Source organism: Dendrobates tinctorius, unplaced genomic scaffold (genome assembly GCF_039654945.1).
Source record: "Dendrobates tinctorius isolate UK_male_01 unplaced genomic scaffold, ASM3965494v1 ptg000265l, whole genome shotgun sequence".
Taxonomy (NCBI): Eukaryota; Metazoa; Chordata; class Amphibia; order Anura; family Dendrobatidae; genus Dendrobates; species Dendrobates tinctorius.
In genome coordinates this window covers 17,801,278-17,828,559 of record NW_027361932.1, presented here as the reverse complement: position 1 = coordinate 17,828,559, position 27,282 = coordinate 17,801,278, and the positions used below count along the sequence as shown (strand labels likewise).

Below are 27,282 nucleotides of genomic sequence, written 5' to 3'. Positions count from 1 at the left end.
TGAAAAAGACTTGGGTATACTAACAGATCACAGACTGAATATGAGTCAGTGTGATGCAGCAGCAAAAAAGGCAAATGCAATTTTAGGATGTATTAATAGAAGCATACAGTCTAGATCACGTGAAGTCATTATTTCCCTCTACTCCTCTTTGGTCAGACCTCATCTGGAATATTGTGCCCAGTTTTGGGCACCACATTTTAAAAAAAAAACCACATCAAACTGGAGCAAGTTCAGAAAAGAGCAACCAGAATGGTGACCGGTCTGCAAACCCTGTCTTATGAGTAAAGGTTGCAGGATTTGGGAATGTTTAGTTTGCAAAAGAGAAGACAGAGGAGACTTAATAGCTGTCTAGAAATATCTAAAGGGCTGTCACATTGTAGAAGGATCAACTTTATTCTTATTTGCATAAGGAAAGACTAGAAGCAATGGGATGAAACTGAAAGGGAGGAGACACAGATTAGATATTAGAAAAAACTTTTTGACAGTTAGAGTGATCAATGAGTGGAACAATCTGCCACAAGTGGTGAGTTCTCCTTCAATGGATGTCTTCAAACAGAGGCTGGACAGACATCTGACTGGGATGATTTAGCGAATCCTGCTTTGAGCAGGGGGTTGGACCAGATGGCCCAGGAGGTCCCTTCCAACTCTGCGATTCTATGAATCCTGCTTTGAGCAGGGGGTTGGACCAGATGGCCCAGGAGGTCCCTTCCAACTCTACGATTCTAGAATTAGCACAGCACCTGCGGAATCCCATAGGATTGCATGGTAATGCGTTTAAGTGTTTTTTTAAGCATTTCCTTGGCTGCAAAGACGCGGCGGAAACACTAAACAAACGCAACGTGGGCACATAGCCAAGAAAAGAAAAAAAAAAAAAAAAAAGCCGATTCACCATAGATTTCACTATCTGCACTACAAAGGTTGAAATCCACAGTGAGAGTGTGCAGAATAAATTGACATGTTTGATGCAATTTACATTGCTTGCTGATTTTTTTTCCGCAAGGTGTAGATGAAATTTCATGAACTCTCACACTCAATGCTGGTACTGTTAAAACCATCTGGAAAATTTTGACAGAAAATCAACTGTATATCCGTCCCACGTGAAAATGCGCTAAGAAGTGACGTGCTTAAGATTTCTGCACAGAAATTTTTTCATTTTTTGTACACTTAGCTGGTATTATAGTTCATTGCGGATATTACTCATACACAATCTGTACATTTACCCTTACTCTCTTATTTCCTATCCCTTTTGAATCCACTCCCGACTGCCCCATTCTTTACATTCTTGTTTCCGATCCCTACAAATGTTCTCATGATTAGATATATATATAGAGCAGATGAAATCCAAACACTATTTAGTTATTTTTTTTATTGCACCATTATACAGTCAAACACTACCAACAGTCCGCATTATAATGTTTTAAGAGATTAGAGAATATGCATTGCTTTGAAATATTCTATGGTTACACATTTTCATATGTGACTTGACATTGATAATAGATATCTTCCTGGACTGATAAGAGAAGGCAGGAATGTGTCTACAAGATGATCCCACTGTGGTTTAGGAGGACATCACAAAAAGGTCATAACTGTTCCCTTTTTTCCTATCTGCCAAGGCTCCAGAGGATAAAAGCGTAGTAAAACCCTAGAGAACAAGACAATAAAGATAATGGTTAGATAAAATGCTTGATTAAATTCTTAACAATTCCAGAATGACACATTGCTTTTCTTAAGGCCCCATCACACACACACAGCGATCGCTAGCGAGATAGCTGCCGAGTCACAATTTTTGTGACACAACAGCAATCTCACCAGCGAGATCGCTGTGTGTGACAGCGATCGGCCCCCCTGCCGGTATCGCTGCAGAAAAGGCCAGGACTTTATTTTGGTCGCTGGTCTCTAATGTACACATCGGGTATCCAAGGGATGTGCATCCCTTAGATACCCGATGTGTACGTTAGGTACCAGCTTCCTGCATCAGCGTGCTGGTTACTAACGTGCACAGCGACGCCGCGCGCTGGGCATCGCTGTGCTGATCGCTGGTGAAGCTGTCTGTTTGACAGCTCACCAGCGATCACATAGCGATTCACCAGCGATCCTGACACATTGATATCTTTGTCAAGATCGCTGGTGAGTCGCTATGTGTGACTCCGGCCTTAGAAGTCCACTGCTCTATTACTCAAGTACCAAACACTTCCAAAATATTCAGAATTGAGAGTCCTCAGTGGTTGATACCTTTTAATGGCTAACTGAAAAGATGGTAACACATCTTTTCAGTTAGCCATTAAAAGGTATCAGCCACTCAGAAAAATATTCAGAATTGAGAGTCCTATCTACTGGCTAACACGGTACAAAGATATACATCTTTCCTGTATCAAACACTTCCATCAATCTATGACGGTCACCCATGATTCATGCAGCCAGGTTGCTAGCCATACATTATTCTCACAAGAAACCACATCAGCCTGGCATGCTGTATGCAGTGGTCAGTTTAGGTGCTGCCACTGATGGGGGTATGATCACAGTTTACCAATATACTAGATGTGTGCCCGATGCCATCGCATCGGGAGGACAGTAGCATCACAATGGGGGCAACTTTGTGGCGCTGGGATTGGTGGCCCACCCACTTCTGTGCAGTCACAACCGTCAGGAAAGACAGTGTTTTGCAGCCTGTGCTGAGATGGTGTGCAGCGCCACCAGTGGGTGTCCGCACCCAATCTCAAGCACAGACCTCAAGCCGCAGTCTTACCTGCTGGTTGTGACTGCATGGAGGTGGGTGGGTAGGCAGCGGCGGGATCCGGTGCGACATACCTCTCATTACACCATCTCATTAAACCCCCTCATTATACCCCCTTTCACAGCCTCGGGATCCCAGCGGCGACCTGGATCCGAGTGGTGGTTGGGATCGCAGCAGTGGCCTGGATCTGAGCGGCATCATTTGGGTGTTCTAAAATGGCGGTTGGCAAACTTCGTGTGTGGCGCAGTGGATTGTGGGATTCTGGGACATCCAGACGGAAGTGGATGACAGACAATTTAAGGCAATTCTATATATAGCTAAACTGAACCAGTTTCATGGTGATTAGCCTGAAAGGCAGAGTCCAGAGTGGTAAGCAAAATCAGGGATAACGTTGCTCCAGATCTTTTGTAAATCTCAGCTGGGAGGCCATATTGTCCAGGTGGCTTATTCAGTGCCATATCAGAGACAGCCAATTGTAATTAATCAATGGTAAAGGCATCTTCTAACATGTCAAAATTCTCATGGGACAGTGTAGGGAATGGAATATCTGCCCGGAATGCGAGTACCTCATCTACAGAATTATTGGGAGTAAACCTATATAGGGCAGAATAATAGTTTCTTAACCTGGAAGTAACTGAACATAATGTGCAATCGGTATCTTACAAATTGATTTAGAGGACTTGTTCTGCCTAACCAATAGAGCCAGGAGGTGACTGTATTGATTGCCCACCTAATTACATGTATGCTTAGTCGAAAAGAGTTGACATGTGGACTTAAGCGGTATTCCCATCTCTATGATCATATCCCATTAGGTAGTAGGTGTAATAATATCAGCAAATGCCTCAAATTAGAATATAATTCTGATTTGCTTTGTCTTTTCTCTCATATGCAGACATTGCAGTAGCAATCCATCCATGGTTACGACCACTCATATTATGACAGTCAGTTAGCTAGTGCTCATAACCATGGATAACAAAGCTACTGCAATGCCTGCACATGAGGAAAGAGACATAGCAAGTCAGAAGAACTATTCTACATTTCTAATTGGAGGTATTTGACAATTTTATTACACATACTACATGTTGAGATGGGAATATCCCTTTAAGTCTCTGCCAATGTCTGTATTACCCCTATGCACCTAATTTTGCCTATTAGGGTCAGAGGAGTTATCACTATATTGTTGCTCAGCTTCTCTAACCTGAGACTCCAGAATCTTCTCCTCCTGCACCATTGTTCACTTAAAAGGAATAATATGCTTTAACCCCTTTCCTACATTAGACGTACTATTCCGTCCATGTGACCTGGGACAAGTCCCAAGGATGGAATAGTACGTCATAGTGATCAGCTGATTATCACAGCTGACACCCAGCACTATGTGTCAGGGGCGGTCACGGACTGACCCTGGCACATTGCGATCAAACATGATCGCAGTGCACCGGAGGATCAGGAAATTATCTGCAGGGAGGGGGCTCCCTCCATGATTCCACGAGACCCCACAGCAGCGCGATGTGCAGCGCTGATACGGGGGGGGGGGGGGGCCTCCTTCCCTGCAGGTCCCCGAATCCAATATGGCGGCGGGGACCTTCGGGGGGGGGGGGGGGCAGGGAGGCATCTTTCTCAGTGCCTGCAGAGCGCAAGCATGAGAAAGCCTCCAGCAGTGCCTGCTGAAAATGATTTATAAAGAAAATTGCTAAGTAAATTAGAAAGAAAAACATTCCCTAATAAATTCATTTGAAAAAAAAAAAATAAAAAATAAAAGTACACATATTTGGTATCGCCGCGTCCGTAACGACCCGCCCTATAACACTGGCCCACTAGTTAACCCCTTAAAAAAAGAAAATGAAGCAAAAAATAATGCTTTATCATACCGCCGGACAAGAAGTGCAATAACGCGCGATCAAAAAGACGGATATAAATATCCATGGTACTGCTGAGAATGTCATTGTCCTGCAAAAAACGAGCCACCACACAGTGTCATCAGCGGAAAAATAAAAAAAGTTATAGCTCGCAGAATAAAGCGATGCAAAAATAATTTTTTTATATAAAATTTGTCATTGCACAAAAGCGCCAAGACAAATGAGGTATCGCTGTAACCGTACTGACCTGAAGAATAAAATCGCTTTATCAATTTTACCACAAGTGGAACGGTGTAAACGCACCCCCAAAAGAAATTAATGAAATGCTGGTTTTTGGTCATTCGTCTCAAAAAAACAAAACAAAAAAACCCCGGAATAAAAAGCGATCAAAAAATGTCACGTGCCCGAAAAAAGGTAATAGAAACGTCAACTCATCCCACAAAAAAATAAGACCTCACATGACTCGGTGGGTCAAAATATGGAAAAATTATAGCTCTCAAAATGTGGTGATGCAAAAACTACTTTTACAATAAAAACCCTCTTTTAGCGTGCGACAGCTGCCAAACAAAAACCCGCCATAAATAGTAAATCAAACACCCGTTATCACCCCCTTAGTTAGGGGGGGAAAAAAAAAAAAAAAAAAAAATTTCCATTTTCCCCCCCATTAGGGTTAGGGTACCGTTACACTTAGCGACGCACCAGCGATCCCGACACAACGATATGGATCGCTGGTGCATCGCTAAGTGGTCGCTAGTGAGCTGCCACACAGGCAGATCTCACCAGAGACATAGCAGCGGTCGGGGGTCGCTACTTACCTGTCAGACGCGGCGATCCTGACGGCCTCCCGCGGCGATCCTGACGGCCTCCCGCCCGCGCCGCTCGTCGGCACCACAGGAAGCGCCCGACGAGAAATGGTCCAGGACGTTCTCGCGCGATCAGCGATAATCAGCGGGGGAGCCGGTCGGAGGCAAGTATCAGACATAGCAATATCGCTATAACGTCACAAAACCAGTGACGTTATAGTGATAATGCTAGCAATATCGCTATGTGTAACGGGGGCTTTTGAGTTAGAATTGGGGGTTTCCACTGTTTTGGCACATCAGGGGCTTTCCAAATGCGACATGTGTGCAGAGCAGTAATCAAAGCAAAAGTTGGCTACTTTGAAGAACCTAGAATATAATACATATCTTCAGTTGTTTCACACTTTGTTAATTATATAATTCCACATGTGTTAATTCATAGTTTTGATGCCTTCAGAGTGAATCTACAGATTTCATAGTCATGAAAATAAAGAAAACTTTGAATGAGAAGGTGTGTCCAAACTTTTGGTCTGTTCTGTATGTATATATCACCAATCACTAAGCATCTCTCATTTCACTAGAGCTGGTTAAAAGTAGCTGACACTGACAGAATCTGCAGGGCACAAATCAGATTATCTAAAGCTGATAGTGAATTGAGGCTTGCAAGAGATGTCAAAAGCAATAATAAAGGATTTTGGGGATATGTCAAAAGTAAAAGAAAAGTCAAAGATGCTATAGGATGAAAATGATGAAATTGTAACACAGGATGTTGAGAAGGCCGAACTTTTAAATTCCTATTTTGCATCGGTTTTCTCTCAGAAAGGAAATGTAACATCAATTGTTCTTCATTGTCCTATTAAGGGAATAGAAGAATCCAGGATATCTATAAACAGAAAGATAGTGAGGAAACACTTCGCTAGCCTAAATGAATTCAAGTCTCCAGGTCCAGATGAATTACACTCCAGAGTACTGAAGGAGATAGCAGAAGAAATTTTTGAACCCCTCTACATAATCTTTGAAAATTCTTGGAGAACAGAAGTCCCAGAAGACTGGAGATGAGCAAATGTTGTTCCTATCTTCAAAATGGGGAAGAAGGTGGACCCAGGCAACTATAGGCCGGTGAGTCTGACTTCTATACCAGGAAAGATCTTTGAACAAATTATTAAACATGTATGTCAGTACCTGGATAAGAATGAAGTGATTAAACAGTCGGCATGTGTTTGTAACTAATAAGTCATGTCAGACTAATTTAATTTCCTTCTATGACGGAATCACTGATTGGGTGGATCAAGGAAATGCTGTAGATATAGTATATCTTGACTTCAGCAAAGCATTTGACAAAGTATCTCATACAATCCTTATTGAAAAAATGACTAAGTATGGAATGGACAAGGCAACTGTTAGGTGGATTCATAACTGGCTTAGTGATCGGACCCAAAGAGTGGTCGTAAATGGCTGCACATCCAGTTGGAAGAATGTCTCAAGTGGGGTACCACGGGGCTCTGTCCTGGGCCCTGTATTGTTCAACAGCTTTATCAACGATTTAGATGAAGGAATTGAGGGTAAACTGATTAAATGTGCTGATGACACAAAGCTAGGAGGGATAGCTAATACTAGAGAAGAGAGAGAGAGGATTCAAAAAGATAAATAAACTGTAGCAGTGGGAAGCAACTAACAATGGTTTTTAACAGGGAAAAATGCAAAGTACTACATCTGGGCAATAAAAATGAAAAAAGCATATACAGAATGGGAGGAATAGGGCTAAGCAACAGTACATGTGAAAAAGACTTGGGTATACTAATAGATCACAGACTGAATATGAGTCAGTGTGATGCAGCAGCAAAAAAAGGCAAATGCAATTCTAGGATGTATAAACAGAAGCATACAGTCTAGATCACATGAAGTCATTATTTCCCTCTACTCCTCTTTGGTTAGACCTCATCTGGAATATTGTGTCCAGTTTTGGGCACCACATTTTAAAAAAGACATCAACAAACTGGAGCAAGTTCAGAAAATAGCAACCAGAATGGTGACCGGTCTGCAAACCCTGTCTTATGAGGAAAGGTTGCAGGATTTGGGAATGTTTAGTTTGCAAAAGAGAAGACTGAGAGGAGACTTAGTAGCTGTCTACAAATATCTCAAGGGCTGTCACATTGTAGAAAGATCATCTTTATTCTCATTTGCACAAGGAAAGACTAGGAGCAATGGGATGAAACTGAAAGGGAGGAGACACAGATTAGATATTAGAAAAAAAACTTTTTGACAGTTAGAGTGATCAATGAGTGGAACAAGCTGCCACAAGAAGTGGTGAGTTCTCCTTCAATGGAAGTCTTCAAATAGAGGCTGGACAGACATCTGACTGGGATGATTTAGCGAATCCTGCTTTGAGCAGGGGGTTGGACCAGATGGCCCAGGAGATCCCTTCCAACTCTACGATTCTATGACATGGTGAGAGAAATCTAGCATCCCCAGGAACATAAGCTCCCAAATATTGTCTGCCCCCCAGAAAGGAGCAGAGAGCACATGACAGAAATGAATCCCCCCCTCCCTGCCCACATCCCCATCACACATCCTCCATCCCATAGGCACATCTTCCCTCTTAAAGGGATCATTGGTATGGAAGTCAGAGCAAATCCATCCAGGGCTTTGGTTTTGACCCCAGGCCTCTCTTAAAGGCATCCCTGGTATGGAAGTTAGGACCGTTCCACTCAGCTCTGTGGTTCTGACCCCAGGCTCTCTTAAAGGGGTCTCCTATATGGAAGTCAGGACAAATCCACTCAGCGCTCTGGTTCTGACCCCAGGCTGACGGGATGATGTGGGACATTAGGGGGGGGAGTAGTCCGGTAGCTCTGGCTGATGGGATATTATAGTGAATGTGGCTATGCGGAGTAGGCGGGGCTCTACACAGCATATATATATATATATATCATTATAATTTGTTATAATTCACCGTAGTTAGTTACTATGCCCGGGCAGCGCTGGGCTTTTCAGCTAGTATGATATAATGCAAAGTACAGGTTACGGATGTCATATGGTGTGTACTCTGATCGTGTTCTCCTTTTAACCATCCCTACTCTGTAGTACTCCATGGAGCATGCATCACCATATAGGCTACATTGTTCTTCTGTAAGAGAGGATCGCACATAAAAGGATTGTGCATACAAGTCCAGCGGGGCACATCACATTTTCTGTCAGATTCATATAAAACCTCGTAACTTCAGAAGAAAGCTAAAGTTATGCAGAGGTACAATAGAGGGATCCTGCGCTTTTATATCAGTCCTAGTACTGTTCCTCATAAACAATTGGCATAATAGAATTTAATACATGAGACCAAAGGGTTAAAATGTAATTTTTTCAAAGATATACCTGTCTTCTTCCAAGTTTAGTTCTTGAGTTAAAAACTCAAAGAACTTTGCACTGTGCTCCTTGTTCTGCTCGGCAGTGCCTACAACTCCAATGGAAGAGATTGCCAGATGAGCACAAGGAGCGGATGAGCCACCTATCACCATTGACAATCCACTCGTCACAGTTGCATTGATTCTCTGTGGAGACAAATAAATATGCGTTAAGTCACAGAACATACTCTCTGCTACAGCATAGCTTTTTTAAAGGGAATCAGTCAGTAGGATGTGGGCATGTACGTCATAGGAAGCTGAATAACATGATACTTTGGTATGTGCGATCTGATGTCTTATTGCAGAGAAATCCACCTTTCTTACTTGTGAGTGAGCTGATAAGAACTATGGGCCAAACATAAATCTTCTTGAGAACCTTCCTCTAGGGCTTATTATAAATGACAGGGAAGTTACCAGTGTGATGTGTAATGGCAGTTCACTGCAGAGGTATGTGTGATTATACCTAACACATCTGCAGGTTCCATCTCACAGAGAGACAGTGCTGCAACACAGCAAATGTGTTTGTAATGACTGATACCCTCTCTGCATTGGTGCCGGCTGTCAGTCAGGCTGTCTATGAAGGCCAGGAGTGTGGTTATATCCGCCGCTCTGTATACTCAGAGCAATGACTGAACCAGTGCCCCCCCCCCCCCCCCCGTGACTGAAACCGGGACACTGCAGGGGGAATAAAGTTAAATATCCTCCCCACAGCGTTAGGCCAAGTGCAGGAGCCGAGCACGTTAATAACGCTATTAACCAGCAGATTAAACCCATGTCTGCAGGTTAATAGTTTTTTCTGGTGACAGATTAACTTTAAGATAACCTCTGGATCCAGATTCTCAGGGAGATCAGAGTCCAGACCATAGTCCTGAACAGCTCATTTACATAAAAGAAAAACATGGATTTCTCTGGAACAAGGCATCAAATCGCAAATATCAAGGTATCATGTTTTTCCATAGGTCCCAACCCTCCCGATTCCTGCGGGAGTCCCGATTTCGGGGCCGTATCCCGCCGTCCCGGCCAGGAAGCTATCTATCCCGCAATCGCGGTGGCCGGTGTACGCCCCCAAAATACAGTACTGTGCTCAGTGGCGTAGCGTGGGGGGGCGGTCCCCCCCTGGCAGCATGTGTGTGGGGGTGGCACGGTAGCATGACAGTTCCTCAGCTGCTTTTAGGAAAGGCCCCAGCAGCCGTGTTGTTAAGGTAACACTATATGACTACATTACCCGTCATGCCTCGGGCGTGAGTTCCTGGTATGACCCCGCTGCAGCTTGGCAGTCACATGACCGTGGGATCTGCCGAGGCTCCGGCTGTCACATGCCCAAACAGCGAGCGGAGCGGCCGCACAACACGGAGCATGTGGCCAACAGGGTGTCGTGGTCCGGCCGGGAGCAGCTGGAGGAGGCCGGGGAGAGCACGACGCTGCTGAACGGAGCCCGCAACCGGCAGGAGGAGGGATACTGGGAATTGGGGGGCTGTGCAGATAGGTGGCCACGGCGAGACTGTGCAGGGGAGGACATGGGGGGCCTGTGCAGGGGGAGGACACGTGGATCTCACACTGTTTTATGTTGCGGCTCTCGGCAGGGCAGTGGTGGAGGTTCAGTAGGGTAATCAAGCTAATATATATATATGTCGCCCCTCGCACCCAGGGCAGCGGGGTACTCAGTACCAGGCCGGTGTCAGGGGGATGTGTCACAGCAGCGGTGACCCGGTCCGTGGCCCTGGGCGCCCAATATCAATGGCAGTTATGTTTGTAATATAGTTTATATGGAAAGATCGTGACGCCACCTGTGGTGCTCTGCAAGTGTGATGTTAGGCCGACGCTGCGGGTAGATCCTCTGGGACTGATGGTGTGTGCAGCATAGATGGTAAAGCTCCCCACAGGCGGAGCTGTAGTCCCAGGGCAGTGTAGATGAAGTAATAGCGGGGAGGTGTAGATGATGTAGGTACAGGTACTCAGGTGTAACGGTGCGGAATAACTGGAGGACACCAGGGTGTGCGATTCCAAGGCTTTACTCACTGGTTGCAGTTCAAACACACCTGCCTCCGTACTGTGTTCTTCAGGTCAGGGCTCCAGCCAACCTCCAGGCCAGATAGGATTCTCCCCTCCACCAATATGTACCTTACTGAACGACTCCTCCAATGCGCCTTTAGGTGCGAAGCACTCCAGTACTTAGTTACCCTGGAATGCCTCTCTCTAGGTGTTCCTAGCCTCTACTTGTATGACAGACAGCTGTAGCCTGTTTCAGGGACTCCTCTCTGCATCCCGGCTCACTATCCAATTGTTGTTGTGTCCCAAGTCTATGATGGGAGTAAGGCGTTAGTGGCTCACTACTCCTCTGGTGTCTGTTGCCAGACATAAAGATCCAATCAACCTCGGGGACCGGGCACCAGCCTTTGCGCTCTCTGGACTGGAAGGGTTCTCTCCTTCTCAACCTGCTTCCCACCGTCCTATTCTATCTCTCTTATGGAATCTGTAGTCTCCGGTCTACGTCTTTCTCCTTCTCTTCCTTCCCGTGCCAGCTGGCCCAGTTCACTGGGGCAGTTGCAGCACTCCTTCCTCCATCCCTTCTTCCAGGGATCCCCACTCCTCACCGAGTGGCTGTCCTCTCCTACTCTGCCTGCCTTCTTCTGCGGACTGACCTACTGACTAGAAATCCTACACCTTCGCTCTCTTTTATATCTAACTCCACCCGCCTCCCCTGCACCTCTCGTGTTACGAAGTCAGGGACCACAAAAGGCACCCTATGACCTTTCCAGCATAAAGCATGGATGGGTCCCTGCTGAACTATCCTGTGTGTGGGGTGCAGGTGTTGGAATGTGGAAGGGAGCTCCCACCCTACCTGGATAGTGGGATACCATACCTTAGGAGAAGGTGCAGTATCTCTGTGGCGACTGAAGCCTCAGGGGCGCTATATATATATATATATATATATATATATATATATATATATATATACACACATACATTATATATATATATATATATATATATATATATATATATATATATATATAGAGAGAGAGAGAGAGAACTGCAAGATGAAAGTCTAGAAATTTAGAAATAACAGCAGATTTAGTAGCACACTAAAAATTAGATCTTTGAGTGTAGTGTGGGCTCTTCGGATGCTTCCAGATTATCAACGACCAAAGGGGCGGCAAATTTTTCGACCGCCCCGGCCGCCACAAACAGTTGCTACGCCACTGACTGTGCTCTGCGCCGCACATCACGTTCCACCGGAAGTGACGTGCTGTAAGCTGACCGCTGGAAATGACTGCTGACCTCATTTCCGGCGGTCAGCTTATAGCATGTCACCTCAGGAGGAGGTAATCGTTCGGGACTCCGCAGGAGGACAGAGAATCAGCGGCGGGGCATCAGCGCTCCATTTTTTTTTCTGTTTATAATTAATGAAACAGTGTGATCAGCAGTGCTAAATGGGTGCGGTTGGGACGTGGATATGGGCGTGACTACTAAAATGGGTGTGGCTAGGGGGCGTCGCCTAAAATTTGCTGCGGCGCGCCGCAGCCTTTGTCCCTCTTTGCCTTCTTCAAAAGTTGGGAGGTATGTTATTCAGCTTCCTATGACCTACATGCCCATATAGACTACTTAGGAGGGTTGATCCTACTGACAGATTCCCTTTAAAGGGAATCTGTCACCCATTTTTGGACATATCATGTAAAGATACAATTCAATTGTGTTACATAAGGATTCTAGTAGTACTTTTGATCCCCCCTGACCCCGCACTTTTGATGCATAAAAACTTTTTTTATCACTATTGCGATGTATGTGAATCACCACGGCCCGGTCAGATGGGCGTGGCTTATTCTCCTTCTCTCCCCCCCTCCTTGGCTTGCTGGACATAATTTCATCTGTGAATGTTGTGTATTCGCGCCTGCACATTGAAAAGACTGCTCGGAAGTCTTCACATGCAAGACACACTCTTCCTGGACGCCGGATACCCGAGTAAAGCCCTGCGCATTACACCAGAAGCTGAGGAAGAAAATCTTTTGAACTATTTTCTTCCTCAGCTACTGGTGTAATGCGCAGGGCTTTACTCAGGTATCCAGCGTCCAGGAAGAGTGTCTTGCATGTGAAGACTTCCGGGTCATAGACGGCAGGGAAAAATACCAGCGCATGCACAGTACTGATGATATGCTTTGCCCACAGCTGGGCAAAGCATACTGCGTGAGCAGTCTTTTCAATGTGCATTCAATACCAACGCATGCGCATTACTGGGTAAAGCCTACTGCGCAAGTCTTTTCAATGTGCAGGCGCGAATACACAACGGCATCTGTGATATTCACAGATGAAATTACACAAAAAAGTAGCAAATTACACTTTACAATCGGTATCGTCATACCACTTGGAAAAAGTGAAATAAAACACGATAAAAAAAACAAAAACAAATGGTAATAAAAATAGCATCACTGAAAGTGCCAGCTTTTCCCGCAAAACAAGCCACCATACAGCTCCATCAGCGGAATGAATTGCTGTTTTGTTCAATCTGCCTCCACAAAAGTCAGAATAGAAATCAAAAACCGTCATGTGCCCATAAATGGTACCAGTAAAACCATCAGCTCATCCCGCTAAAAAAGCAAGTCCTCACATGACTGTCGGCCAAAATATGGAAAATTATAGCTCAAAATACGGTGGTGCAAAAATTTCTTACAAAAGAAAGCATCTTTTAGTGTGTGACACAAGCTAAACATGAAAAAAAGGATATACCGTAAATCTGGGAGATCCAAGATGGCCGCTGAGGGAGCAGGGCACGTTCCAAGGAGCTCCTGCTTCATCTGAAGCGATCCACCACAGTGAGCCTCGGGAATTAAGAAAAAAGCCCCCGGAGCCACTAAGTCCATCAAACCTCAGAGGTTGCCTTTATTTTGAGTCCAGAAGCCCTTCCTCCCACATGGAAAAGGGAGATAACTGAGACACGAGGGAGACGGCGGAGCGTGGGACATACAGAGGACCCTAAAGGCCGGATCTCCCTGTGGCTTGCTGCTGACCGCTCACAGTAAGGAGCAGCGGAGAAAACACCGACCGCTGGAGATAAGAGCGGGAGAGGGGACGGGAAGCCCTGAGAAGTGGAGGAGAGGAAGATCGGGTGAGCTGAGGCCGACGGGTGTCGGGAGACGCGCGGCGGGGATTCCCCTCCAGAAGGCCCAGCGCTCATCCCCTGCTGCTGCAGCATAAGCCGCCCCCGGACACAGGCACAGTTATACAGGCCACTACGTTGATCCCAAGGAGAGGAGGTCAGTGAAGGAGCCCTCGGGAGGTGGGTGAGGGGAGAGTCGGGAGGGGGACGCTCTCCTCTGACTGGGCTGTAGGAAGTAAAGGCCGCGGTCAGCCACTGACAGGCCCAAAATAAACCCCTGAAAATCCAGGGGCGTTAAACGTTCCAGGCAACCTGTCAGTCACACGATAGTCTCTCTCCCCCACCCCCCAATAGAAGAGTCTGGAAGTGGTGATTCTGTGGGCCTACCCTGAGCACAAACACAAAGCTCTTACTATCTTTGAAGTTTGCCCTGTACTGACAATTTCTCATTGCTGAGATAAGTGAGACTGTCTGGGAGAATCGCCCAATCTCTTCTTACTGCCATGATCTAAGAATTAAACCACGATGCCCACTGGGGAATGTACAGTAGTTCCATGTTGATTGCGAGAGAGGAAGCTCCTGAGGGATAATGTGAAGATGCTCCCTATATCATAAAAGAATGATCACTGCTGATAAATTCAATTAAACAGCCATCAAGATAATGCCGTTTCCTTCTACCACTCCAATATGGTTCTAAAGAAGGCTCCACTGGATGATCTAGTGAAAACAGCATGAATAGAATTGCACGTGACCCCCATCTAGTGGCCATTTGAAAAATTCCAGTCGGGAGGTCTTTCATTCCAGTCCCTATTCTGCCACATGACTCTACATCTAATCGCACTGATTTCAGTCTACAATTCTAAGCGGTGCAACGCACTGTGGTCCTGGTATCGATTAACATAAAGGGACCATGGTCAAGATTGGAAAGCCATCTGTTGCTAGTGTCAACAGTGGCCCACAAATATCCAAAAAGATGGAAAAATTTTTCACAAAACAAAGCGGCCCTAAGCGCGACTCATCGCAGCCTTGAGAGGCAGACGACGATCAGGAGCCAGAGGATTTGCAAGTAGATCCTTCTGATTTCTCGGACTCAGATAAACCAATCTCCAGAGGCGTCGCTAAGGTGTGCACAGAGCTGGACATTCAACTAGACCAGATACCGGATCTTCGCCTTGCCCACATCGAGTTTAGCCTTCCAGACTTGGCATTACAAGAACCATGGAAAAAAGCGGACAACTCCAAAGAACGAAGACACAGAATTAGACAAGCAGGGAGACAAAACCCCTCCACGGTCTGAATTGATAACTCTTGTTTCTGGACTATCCGGGAATGCAACCTCTTAGATGATCCGTGGAGAATATCCCGCCTTCATATGGAACGATAAGATAATTTAGCTATGCTGCATTCCATCATTCCCCTGATGGTCATTATGGCATTTGCAATTTTGTTGATATCGAAAAAAGTTGCTAATTTAGGGCAACAAGCCGTTGTTTTAAGTTACATGTTAATGTTCTTGTTTTTTCACTTTTTTTTCCTTTCACAACTTCTCCCTTGTCCGTCGGCAACTCATTTGCAATCTCATTCCGAGCCCCGGTACCTATTTGTTATGATTGAGTCACCGCAGGAGGCAAAAACAGAAATGCAAGCTAAGTCCAGAAAACCAGAGAGGTTGGCAGCTATCGGATTGCAGACCCCTGAACCAATCAACACAACTAGCAGTAGCCGTGGGGGGTTCCTACGATGCCCTAGACCCCTTCATCACAGCCGGAGGACTAGATAGCCTAAAGACAGAAAGGGAAATCTAAACTGCCCCAGAGCAGACCCCAAAGCAAAAGGCAGCCCCCCCACATATAATGACGGTGAAGCAAGAAGAAAGAACACAACACAGACAGAAAGATAGACTGAGCAAAGACAGGGCCCAAGCTAACTAGATAGGAAAGGACAGGAAGGCTGCTGTCTGCAATCCGTGAAAAACCCTATGAAAATAAGAGCCAACAGACTGACAGTGAAAAAGGCCCTGAAGACGCTAGGCTTCAAAAAGACTGTCAGTACTCATGAATATTCTGAAGACAGAGCAACAGGCAAAAGGAGATTCAGCTCACCCCAGCAGGGAATGGCAGAATCCAAAAAAGCAAGGCAAAAAACAAAACACAAATGCAAAAAGGCAAAGCAGCAAACTTAGCTTTAGAGGACCAGGAATCAGACTGGTGTCCTAGAAGTCCACAGAGAAATCACCCGCAGGGCAGAAGGGCGTCTGCAGCCTTATATCCAGTCCGTGACTCCACTCAGCCAGTCATCATCATTAGGCTCAGGTGCCTGATAATCAAGCTCACTACCTTCCCTCACCAGAATAGGGAGTTCACCAGACCTCAGTGACGAAGGGGAAAATGAACTCACAACACCTATTGACCTGACATGGCTGACAGAATGCAAGAGACAACAATTGCATCATACAACGCAAGAGGTCTGAACGCTCCAGTTAAAGATCACAGGTACTGTCACACATTAAGAAATTAGGGACTGACATTGCACTTCTACAGGAGACCCACTTCATCCAGGACAAAACCCCAAGCTTTGAAAAACACTACTATAATACATGGTTTCACTCCTTTTCCTCTTCTAGGAAGGGAAGGGGAGTGGCAATTGCTCTTGCAAGAGACACACCCTTTCAGTACCGTGATCAGCTCCATGACAAAGATGGCAGATACATTTTCATAAAAGGGATTCTAGCACACAAACTGGTCACAATCAGTTGTTTATATGCCCCTAATGTAAAACAAGACACCTGGTTCTCTAAAATTATGAGAGACAAGCCAATTTAGAGGGCACTTTGATTCTGGGAGGAGATCTGAATGCCCCTCTTCAGCCACAAATAGACTCCTCTACCGGGAAGTCTAACACTTCAAAAAACGCATTAACACGCATTCGAACAACCTTACATCTACATCAATTGATCGACACGTGGAGATTCCTAAATCTTACAGCACGAGACTTTTCACATTTCTCGCAGGCACAATCGTCCTACAGTAGAATAGACTATCTATTCGTCCCATTCCAGACGTCTGCATATCTGAGGGATTCACAAATAGTTTTGAGCGTACATTCGGATCACTCCACATTACTGATCAAACTTATGATAGGCCATAGACCAAAAAATAATCCTTGGAGGTTAAATGAGACTGATTGTGGACGAGTCTTCCAGAGATAAAATTAACAAGAAAATCAAGGAGTTCTTTGAGACCAACCTTAGTGAAAATATCACATTTTCAACTATCTGGGAAGCTCACAAAGCCGTAATCAGAGGTGAATTTCTCTATGGCCTCGCATAGGAACAGAAACGAAAAAATTGAGACACTACATAAAGAGATTCAAACATTGGAAAGAGACCATAAGACAACTTTAGATCCTAAATGTACTGTCACACATATGACGCGGTCAGGATCGCTGGTACATCGCTAAGTGGTCGCTAGTGAGCTGCCACACAGGCAGATCTCACCAGCGACATCGTTGGGGACGGGGGTCGCTACTTACCTTTCACACTAGGCGATCCTGCGTCCTCCCGCCCGGCTCCACAGGAAGCTGACGACGAGAAGCGGTCTTGAACGTTCTCGCGCGATCAGCGATAACCAGCGGGTCGTAGGTAAGTATCAGACACAGCGATGTTGCTAGCAATATCGCTATAACGTCACAAGTTATAGCTATATTGCTAGCGATATCGCTTAGTGTGACGGTACCTTTACACTTTAAATCTACTCACTCAGAGGAGACAATCTCTTAGAGACTTACTAAACAAAGAATCAATAAAAATCTACACCAGATGGAAACACAGGGTATTTGCACATGGGGATAAAATTTATGACAACCATGATCAAAAAACGTAAAGCCAAATCCCTTATTTACAAGGTTAAACGCTCTGATGGAGTCAAAAATCACAAATCCAGACGGAATAGCCGCCACCTTTAAAGAATATTATTCAACCCTGTATAACTTAAGACCGGGAGAGAGTGTAGAACAATTGAAAAATAGATGAATTAGTATACAAGAATTTCTACAAAACTTAAAACTCCCAATTTTATCTGAAACTCAGCAACAGGAGTTGTCTGCTCCCTTCACTATTGGGGAACTCCAGTCCACACTGTCGTGCTGTCCTATGGGCAAGAGCCTGGGCCCGGATCGACTGCCGACATCCTACTATAAGACTTTCTGGGAGATGCTGGGCCCGCACTTGTTAAAGTTGTGCAACGATGTTTTGAAGGGCGAAACATTGGAAGCACACGTTACATTAATACATAAAGAGGGCAGAGATCCCGAGTTGTGCAGTAATTACAGACCGATCTCACTGCTGAATAACAATCTAAAAATATTTGCAAAAATGTTGTCCACGAGGATTAGCCAGATCCTGGACACTTGTCTCTCTGGATCAGGTTGGCTTTGTGAAGGGAAGGGAGAGAAGCGATAACTCCCTAAGAGTTCTGTATTTGATGCAACATGCCCATAACCATCATAAACCTTTAGTTTTGATGGGTACCGACACAGAGAAGGCATTTGACAGAGTGGACTGGACATTCATGTGTGAGACCCTGAACAGGTTTGGTTTCCCACCATTAGTTATTGAAGCCATCTTTCAAATGTACAAATCTCCATCCGCAAAAGTAAATGGGGACTTTTCGCCCCCTTTCGAGATCAAAAATGGCACACACCAGGGATGTCCCCTCTCACCAGCGTTGTTTATCTTAACTATTGATACATTAATACAGAGTATCAGACAACATCCGGCAGTAGAGGGAATTAAGATTGAGGGTACTCCACATGTAGTAGCGGGGTTTGCAGATGATCTTCTCTTGCTTCTATTGGACCCAGTGAGAGAAATCCCGGCGGTGCTGGAGAGGTTCGAGACTTTTGGAGAGCTTTTGAACTTTAAGATCAACCTAGAGAAATCTGAGGCGATGGGAATAAACATAAGCTCTAGAATAATCCAAAAGCTGAAGGCAGCTTTCCCAATTAAATGGAACTCTAAATATATTAAATATCTAGGTATTAAATTAAGCCCACATTGGAACTCCCTTTTCTCACTCAACTTCGTGCCCCTTCTCGATAACACTCTAGTAGCCATAAAGTCATGGAAGGCCCCCATATGTCTCCTGGATGGGAAGAAAAAAAACCTCAAAGGTTTCCTATTACCCAAGTATAGCTATATCTCTAGAATGTTACCAATTACAGTTCCAAACATGTTCTTCCAGAGGGTCAGGTCTCTTTTCGGCAGATACATATGGGGAGGTTTGAAGCCCAGAATAAATTATAACACACTTTCCTTGCCTAAACACAAAGGAGGTATGGGAATTCCAGACCCACAAAAATACCACTCAGCGGCGACTTTGTCTCTTCTGATTGATTGGGGAAGAGACAATGACCATAAACCCTGGATAGAGATTGCGAAAGAGTAATTGTCGGTTCCAATTAACACTTTACTCCATTCATCCACAGTATTTTTAAAAAAAGCCTCTTCCCAAAACGCAATTACAAGGAATTTGATTATGTTCTGGTCTACATTTTCATCCTCACTGATGCCACTCCCATCCCCTCTGATAAAGGTAATAGACCTACCCGGCCTCTACCTAGACTTCCCTGACTATAGAGACTGATATGAATGAGTCACCGGAGGAGGAAAAAACAAAAATGCAAGCTAAGTCCAGAAAACCGGAGAGGTTGGTAGCTAGCGGATTGCAGACCCCTGATCCTATTCACAACAACTAACAGTAGCCGTGGGGTGTTCCTACGGTGGTCCTAGACACCTCGTTCACAGCCGGAGAACTAAATAAACCTAAAGAAAGAAAGGGGAAATCTAAACTGCCCCAGAGCAGACCCCAAAGCAATAGACAGCCCCCAACATGTATTGACGGTGAAAACAGAGGAAAACACAAACACTAACCCTCACTAACTAAATAGGACAGGAAAGAAAAGCAACTGTCTGCAATCACGCAAAAGCCCTGCCAAAAATAATGTCCAACACGTCTGATAGAAAAGGCCCTGAAGTCACTAGACTTCAAAATCACTATATCAGCACTCAGGTATATTCTGAAAACAGAGCAAAGAGATCAACTGATCAGAGACAAAAATGGAGTTCAGCCAGTCCAAGGCAGGGCAGGCTGAACACAAACACTAAGTAAACCAGACAAAATCTCATGGAACAATAGCAGAGCAAAAACTTAGCTTTAGTAGACAGAACTAAACTGGAGGCCAGAACTCAGGGCACAGAGGATCACCAGCAACCCAGCAGGGCGTCGGCGGCCTTATGTCCAATCACACTCCACCTGTTCAGATGACAGGTTTTTCCCATCCAAATCAATTTCACTACCTCCTTTCACCAGCAGAGGGAGTTCATCAGACATCAAAGGTGAAGGAGAAAATGAGCTCATAACAAGAGACAGATACTTTACACAAGATAAATGATAACCTAGATGACTTCAAGCAGGGTCGGTTTTAGGCAAAGTGGGGCCCTAGGCAAAGTTTAAAATGGGGCCCCAAATGCTAACATACTGCACATCACACAGAAGCATTTCGATTGTATTTACATGCACTGAGTTCGGGCCGCTAAATGATCGTCAAAATTGAAGTTGTTCAATGCTTGTTTCCCGGCCTCTTTCCACCATCTGAGAAAGAATGATGGGAACAGAACGATCACTAAGGGTGTGTGCACACGTTGCGGTTTTTGCTGCGGTTACGCCGCAGTTTCCATGCAGTTTACAGTACAATGTAAACCTATGGAAAACCAAATCCGCCATGCACATGCTGCTGAAAATTCCGCGCCGATTTGCTGCGGTTTATTTTCCGCAGCATGTTACGTCTTTTTTGCGGGACCGCAGCTGCAGTGTATGTTCCGGGACATACAAATCAATCTCTCTCTCATTCACACTGCCAAACCGCACTAGAACCTGCATCAAATCCGCTGTACACATGCTAGGAATCCGCAGAAAAAATGCATGTGTTTTACTCTGCAGTTTCTGCCAAGAGATATGGATTCTCTGCAGAAAAAGCCGCAGACTAATCCGCAACGTGTGCACACACCCTAAGGGTGGTTTCACATTAGCGTTTCAGGCCACAGCATCGGCCTGCACACGGCCGCCGCTAAGCCCCGCCACCTGCCGCGCCTCCTCCGGGAGCTCCGCCTACGGGCGCATGACGCTGCATGCGTCCCCTATCTTTAGCACTGGGGACGCAGGCCGTGCGCAGATATGCGTTTGGCAGCGCATGCGTCCTTTTGACGGTGCGCCGACCAGCGCCAAACGCAACCTGTTGCAATTTGGTGCGCTCGGCGCACCGTCAAAAGGACGCATGCACCGCCAAACACATACCTGCGCACAGCCTGCGTCCCCAGTGCTAAAGATAGGGGATGCAGGACGCATGCAGCGTCATGCGCACATAGGCGGAGCTACCAGAGAAGGCGCGGCAGGTGGCGGGGCTTAGCGGCGGCCGTGTGCGTCCCCAGTGCTAAAGCGTCATGCGCCCATAGGCGGAGCTACCGAAGGAGGTGCGGCAGAGAGCGGGGGGCTTAGCGGCCTGCAACGTTAATGTGAAACCACCCTAACAGATCACCATACAGTATCATGTTATCAGCAGGACATCTACAGTTTACACCCCATAGTCCTCCATATAGTATAATACACTCCTTATAGCTCTCCATATTTTAAAATACACTGCTCAGTCCTCCATATAGTATACTACACTCCTCATAGCCCTCCATATATTAAAATACACTGCTCAGTCCTCCATATAGTATACTACACTCCTCATAGCCCTCCATATATTAAAATACACTGCTCAGTCCTCCGTATAATACACTCCATATAGTATAATGCACCGCCATAGTCACCCATGTAGTACAAATCACTTCCCATAGCATAATGCACCCCATAGTTCTTCATATAATGTATTCCCCATAGTCCTCGATACAGCATAATGCAGCCACCCCACAGAGTATAATGCAGCCCCGCCATACAATATAATGTAACCCCCATAGAATATAATGCAGCCACTCCACAGAATATAATGTAACTCCCCATTGTATATAATGCAGTCCCACCCCCCATATAGTATAATGCAGCCCCTCCATAGAATATATGGCAACCCCCTCATGGGATATAATGAAGCCCCTTATATAGTATAATGTAGCCCCTCCATAGAATACAATGTAGCCCTCCTCATATAATAACTACAATACAGCGTCCCCCATAGAATATAATACAGCCCACCTCCCCATAGAATATAATGTAGCCCTTCATATTATTTAACACAGCCTCCCCCTATATAGTGTAAAATGTACCCTACATGGTATATAACACACCGCATAGTATACAGCCCAGCCCACCATGGTATATAGCCCACCATGGTATACAGGCTGTAAACCATGCTGGGCTGTATAATACAGCCCAGCATTGTATAATATAGCCCGCCCAGCATGGTATAATACAGCCCAGCATGGTATATAGCACCCCAGAATGGAATAATACAGCCCGGTATGGTATAATACAGCCCAGCATGGTATATATCCCCCCAGCATGGTATAATACAGCCCAGCATGATATATAGCACCCCAGAATGGAATAATGCAGCCCAGTATGGTATAATACAGCCCAGCATGGTACTGTATATAGCCCCCCCCAGAATGGTGTAATACAGGCCAGCATGGTATATAGCCCCCCCCCCAGAATGGTATAATACAGCCCAACGTGGTATATAGCCCCCCCCCCAGAATGGTATAATACAGCCCAGTATGGTATAATACAGCCCTGCATGGTATATAGCCCCCCCAAAATGGTATAATACAAACCAGCATGGTATATAGCCCCCCCAGAATGTTATAATACAGCCCAGCATGGTATATAGCCCCTCAGCACGGTATGATACAGCCCAGCACGGTATAATACAGTCCGGCATGGCATATAGCCCCCCAGCATGGTATGATACAGCCCAGCACGGTATATAGCACCCCCCAGAATGGTGTAATACAGGCCAGCATGGTATAATACAGCTTAGCATGGTATATATCCCCCCACAGAATGGTATAATACAGCCCTGCATGGTATATAGCCCCCCCAGAATGGTATAATACAGCCCAGCATGGTATAATATAGCCCAGCATTGTATATAGCACCCCCAGCCTGGTATAATACAGCCCAGTATGGTATATATCCCCCCCCAGCATGGTATGATACAGCCGAGCATGGTATATAGTCCCCCCAGAATGGTGTAATACAGCCCAGCATGGTATATAGCCCCCCAGAATGGTATAATACAGCCCAGCACGGTATAATACAGCCCAGCATGGTATATAGCCCCCAGCACGGTATAATACAGCCCAGCATGGTATATAGCCCCCCAGCATGGTATAATACAGCCCAGCATGATATATAGCACCCCAGAATGGAATAATGCAGCCCAGTATGGTATAATACAGCCCAGCATGGTACTGTATATAGCCCCCCCCAGAATGGTGTAATACAGGCCAGCATGGTATATAGCCCCCCCCCAGAATGGTATAATACAGCCCAACGTGGTATATAGCCCCCCCCCCAGAATGGTATAATACAGCCCAGTATGGTATAATACAGCCCTGCATGGTATATAGCCCCCCCAAAATGGTATAATACAAACCAGCATGGTATATAGCCCCCCCAGAATGGTATTATACAGCCCAGCATGGTATATAGCCCCCCCAAAATGTTATAATACAGCCCAGCATGGTATATAGCCCCTCAGCACGGTATGATACAGCCCAGCACGGTATAATACAGTCCGGCATGGCATATAGCCCCCCAGCATGGTATGATACAGCCCAGCACGGTATATAGCACCCCCCAGAATGGTGTAATACAGGCCAGCATGGTATAATACAGCTTAGCATGGTATATATCCCCCCACAGAATGGTATAATACAGCCCTGCATGGTATATAGCCCCCCCAGAATGGTATAATACAGCCCAGCATGGTATAATATAGCCCAGCATTGTATATAGCACCCCCAGCCTGGTATAATACAGCCCAGTATGGTATATATCCCCCCCCAGCATGGTATGATACAGCCGAGCATGGTATATAGTCCCCCCAGAATGGTGTAATACAGCCCAGCATGGTATATAGCCCCCCAGAATGGTATAATACAGCCCAGCATGGTATATAGCCCCCAGCACGGTATAATACAGCCCAGCATGGTATATAGCCCCCAGCACGGTATAATACAGCCCAGCATGGTATATAGCCCCCAGCACGGTATAATACAGCCCAGCATGGTATATAGCCCCCCCCAGCCTGGTATAATACAGCCCAGCATGGTATATAGCCCCCCCAGCATGGTATAATACAGCCCAGCATGGTATATAGCCCCCCAGAATGGTATAATACAGCCCAGCATGGTATATAGCCCCCCCAGCATGGTATAATACAGCCGAGCATGGTATATAGCCCCCCAGCATGGTATAATACAGCCGAGCATGGTATACATATAGTCCCCCCAGCATGGTATAATACAGCCCAGCATGGTATATGGCCCTCCCAGCATGGTATATAGCCCCCCAAAGTGGCCCCACAGTCTAGTACTCGCATTGATTTAAAAAAAAACAAAAACCCAACACTCCTCACCTTCTCCTCATGCCCGCGCTGCTGGCTGCTCCTGTCTCCTCCTGCACACAGTGAGAGCGCGATGACGTCATTGCGCCCCCGCTGTGTCAGAGGCAGAGCGGGGAATGATGGGAGAGGGAGCGTCAGCTGACGCTCTCTCCCCCATCACTGCCTCCTTCAGTGCGGCGGCGGGAGTCGGCGCTGGGGGCAGGCGAGCCCTCCTGCCTCACAGGGGCCCCATAGTGGCTGTGTGATGTGCCGCTGGCTGGGGGCCCCTGGAGGAGCGGGGGCCCTAGGCAGCTGCCTGGTCTGCCTGCCCGGTCTGCCTGCCCATAACGCCGGCCCTGACTTCATGGAAGACGGAGCGATCCTCCCTCTTCAGGATTTGCAAGCGAAATTCCCGCACTACCGCATGCTACCTCAGTTAAAAGAGCGTTCATATTAAAATGGGAAAGAGATCTTGGGGTGGAGCTACAGGAATGGGAAGTTGACAAGATTTATAAAAACTCGCATGGTCCTTCTGGATGTGTAAAGATCCAAGAAAACTCCTACAAAGTCCTTACTAGGTGGTACGCCACTCCGGACATAAAAAAGAAATGGCAACCTGAGGCGTCCTCGGAGTGCTGGAGATGCCTTAGAGAGAAGGGATCTTATATACATATTTGGTGGCAGTGTGATCAAATTCAGCTATTCTGGAGTAAATTGCTTAAAATTTCAACAAACCTTTGTCAGCTCCCAGACCCTCCATCCCTGAGATTGATCTTTTTGAATTGGTCAGGTGAAACAGCACAATCTAAACACAAAAAACTTCTAATGTATTTGTTGGCAGCAGCCAAAATGTTAATTCCTTTATACTGGCTGTCTCAGACCTGCCCTTCTGTGGCCGAATGGCTACACAAAGTTAACCAAATTTATCATAATGAAGAGATAATGGCCAGCACGACCTTTGGAACAAGTAAATTCAACTTGATCTGGGCGCCTTGGATACTCTTTAGAGAATCAGATGAGTATTTGAATCTAATAAACGCACAGTAGAATGTATTTGTTAAACCGTGTGATAGATGATATTTGTGAGTAATAAAATTATACTAGTAATTTGGCCAGGAAGATGATCCAGGAAAGCGATGCTACGGTGGACAATGTATATTGTATGTCGCATGTACTGCATTTCCTTCTTGTTTAAAACTAATAAAAAAGAAGTTTAAAGGGAGAAGGGATGTGTAAAAACATTATAGGACACAAAACACGTTTAAAAATAAAACCTAAACCAGCATTTTCCAATCAAAAGTGTCAAATGCTTAGTGACCAGGCCCAGCTTGTGTAAGAAGAGCAATGGCCCCACTGCTCAGCCTCTCACCTCCTTAGGTTTGCCCAGAATTGAAGCAGCAGCAGAACATAGCTTCTCAGCGAACTCCTCGGGTATACAGTCCTGGGCAAGATTCGTCTGGAAATCCAAGAAAGGCATGATGAAACGCACACAGCAGGGAAAGGGTGGCTGCCCTTACATATAGACTGGCAGCAGCTGATTGGTCAGTCCTGCCACGCCTCTCAGTCACTGCATGCTTCCTCTTAAAGGGTCAGGCACATGGCAAAGAGAAGCTTAGAAGAAATGTGTGACTGTACAATACAACATGCCATGTGTACAGCATTATTACTGATATAGGGCAGACTCTACACAGACGTAAGATTAAACAAAAAAAAATGCTAGAAAATCCTACTGATACTATGACATGCAGGATAAAACAGCCGTTTAGTTAGATACACTCATGTATTTAGTATGTAAGTGTACAGGATCACACAGGAGCGGATTAAAAGCAGCCAAGGCCCTGCACAGTTAAGGCTGTGTGCACACGCTGCGGATTAGGTGCGGATTCATCCGCGCAGATTTTGTAACATCCCCAGGTGAAACTGCAGGTCAAAAGACCTGCGGTTTTACCTGCGGATTGCTCTGCGGTTTTGCCCTGCGGTTTTTCATCTCCTCAATGGAGGAGATGGCAAACCGCAGCGGAATCCGCAGAAAGAATTGACATGTCAATTCTTTCTGCGGATTGAAAACCGCAGATAATCCGCGCGGAAAATTCCGTACCGTCTGCACTGCGGTTTTTGATTCCCATAGGGAATCATGGTACTGTACACCGCAGCAGAAACTGCAGCATGTGCACACAGCCTTAGAGTTATGGCCCCCCCAGCCCCCGATGTATCACGTGACATGTCACATGATTTCCTTGAGAGATCACGTGATTGGCACTCGGGTGCACTGGTGCAAGTCGGCAGACGCAAAATGACAAACATATTGTTTCCCTTACATACAGCGCTATGCATACTAGAGGATACTATGTGATAAGAAACGGCGCTAAACATCACGAAAGGACGCTATATAATGCAGCGCTGTGCAAAACAAAAGGGATTGCCATGTAATAAGGGACAGCGCTGTATACTGTATTACGGGATGCTGTATAACAGTGTTCCCCAACTCCAGTCCTCAAGAGCCACCAACAGGTCATGTTTTCAGGCTTTCATTAGTATTGATGATGGAATTATTGCCTGTGCAGGAACTGCAGTTATCATCTGGGCCATACTAAGGAAATCCTGAAAACATGAACCATTGGTGGCTATTGAGGACTGGAGTCGGGGAACACTGCTATATAGTATGGGCCAGATTGCTCAGTGTGCATTGTTTAATAGCCTGTTTAAACACGGACCACTGTAAACAGACGCAAATACAATTACTATGTGCACCACCTGGGACAGTAGCAGAGGAGCAGTCATCTGCCCTACTCCACCGGGC

At 45.8% G+C, this 27,282-nt stretch overlaps 1 protein-coding gene across 1 annotated transcript; it reads right to left on the bottom strand.

The window, feature by feature from the left end:
• Positions 1 to 1,353: 1,353 nt before the first annotated feature.
• Positions 1,354 to 26,036, bottom strand: DDT (D-dopachrome tautomerase). Its single transcript, XM_073559177.1, has 3 exons — positions 25,852 to 26,036; positions 8,757 to 8,932; positions 1,354 to 1,642 (listed from the first exon to the last, which is right to left on the bottom strand). Exons 1-3 carry the CDS (start codon positions 25,957 to 25,959, stop codon positions 1,570 to 1,572), a joined length of 357 nt encoding a protein of 118 aa, XP_073415278.1. The 5' UTR covers positions 25,960 to 26,036; the 3' UTR covers positions 1,354 to 1,569.
• Positions 26,037 to 27,282: the final 1,246 nt, after the last annotated feature.

Bases quoted from the DNA above. Each gene is read 5' to 3' on its own strand.
- DDT (XM_073559177.1), bottom strand. From the start codon at position 25,959: ATGCCTTTCTTGGATTTCCAGACGAATCTTGCCCAGGACTGTATACCC. The intron at 8,933-25,851 runs GTGAGAGGCTGA...TTGTCTCCACAG, and splicing joins TTCTGGGCAAACCTAAGGAG to AGAATCAATGCAACTGTGAC. The intron at 1,643-8,756 runs GTATATCTTTGA...CTTGTTCTCTAG, and splicing joins CTAAACTTGGAAGAAGACAG to GGTTTTACTACGCTTTTATC.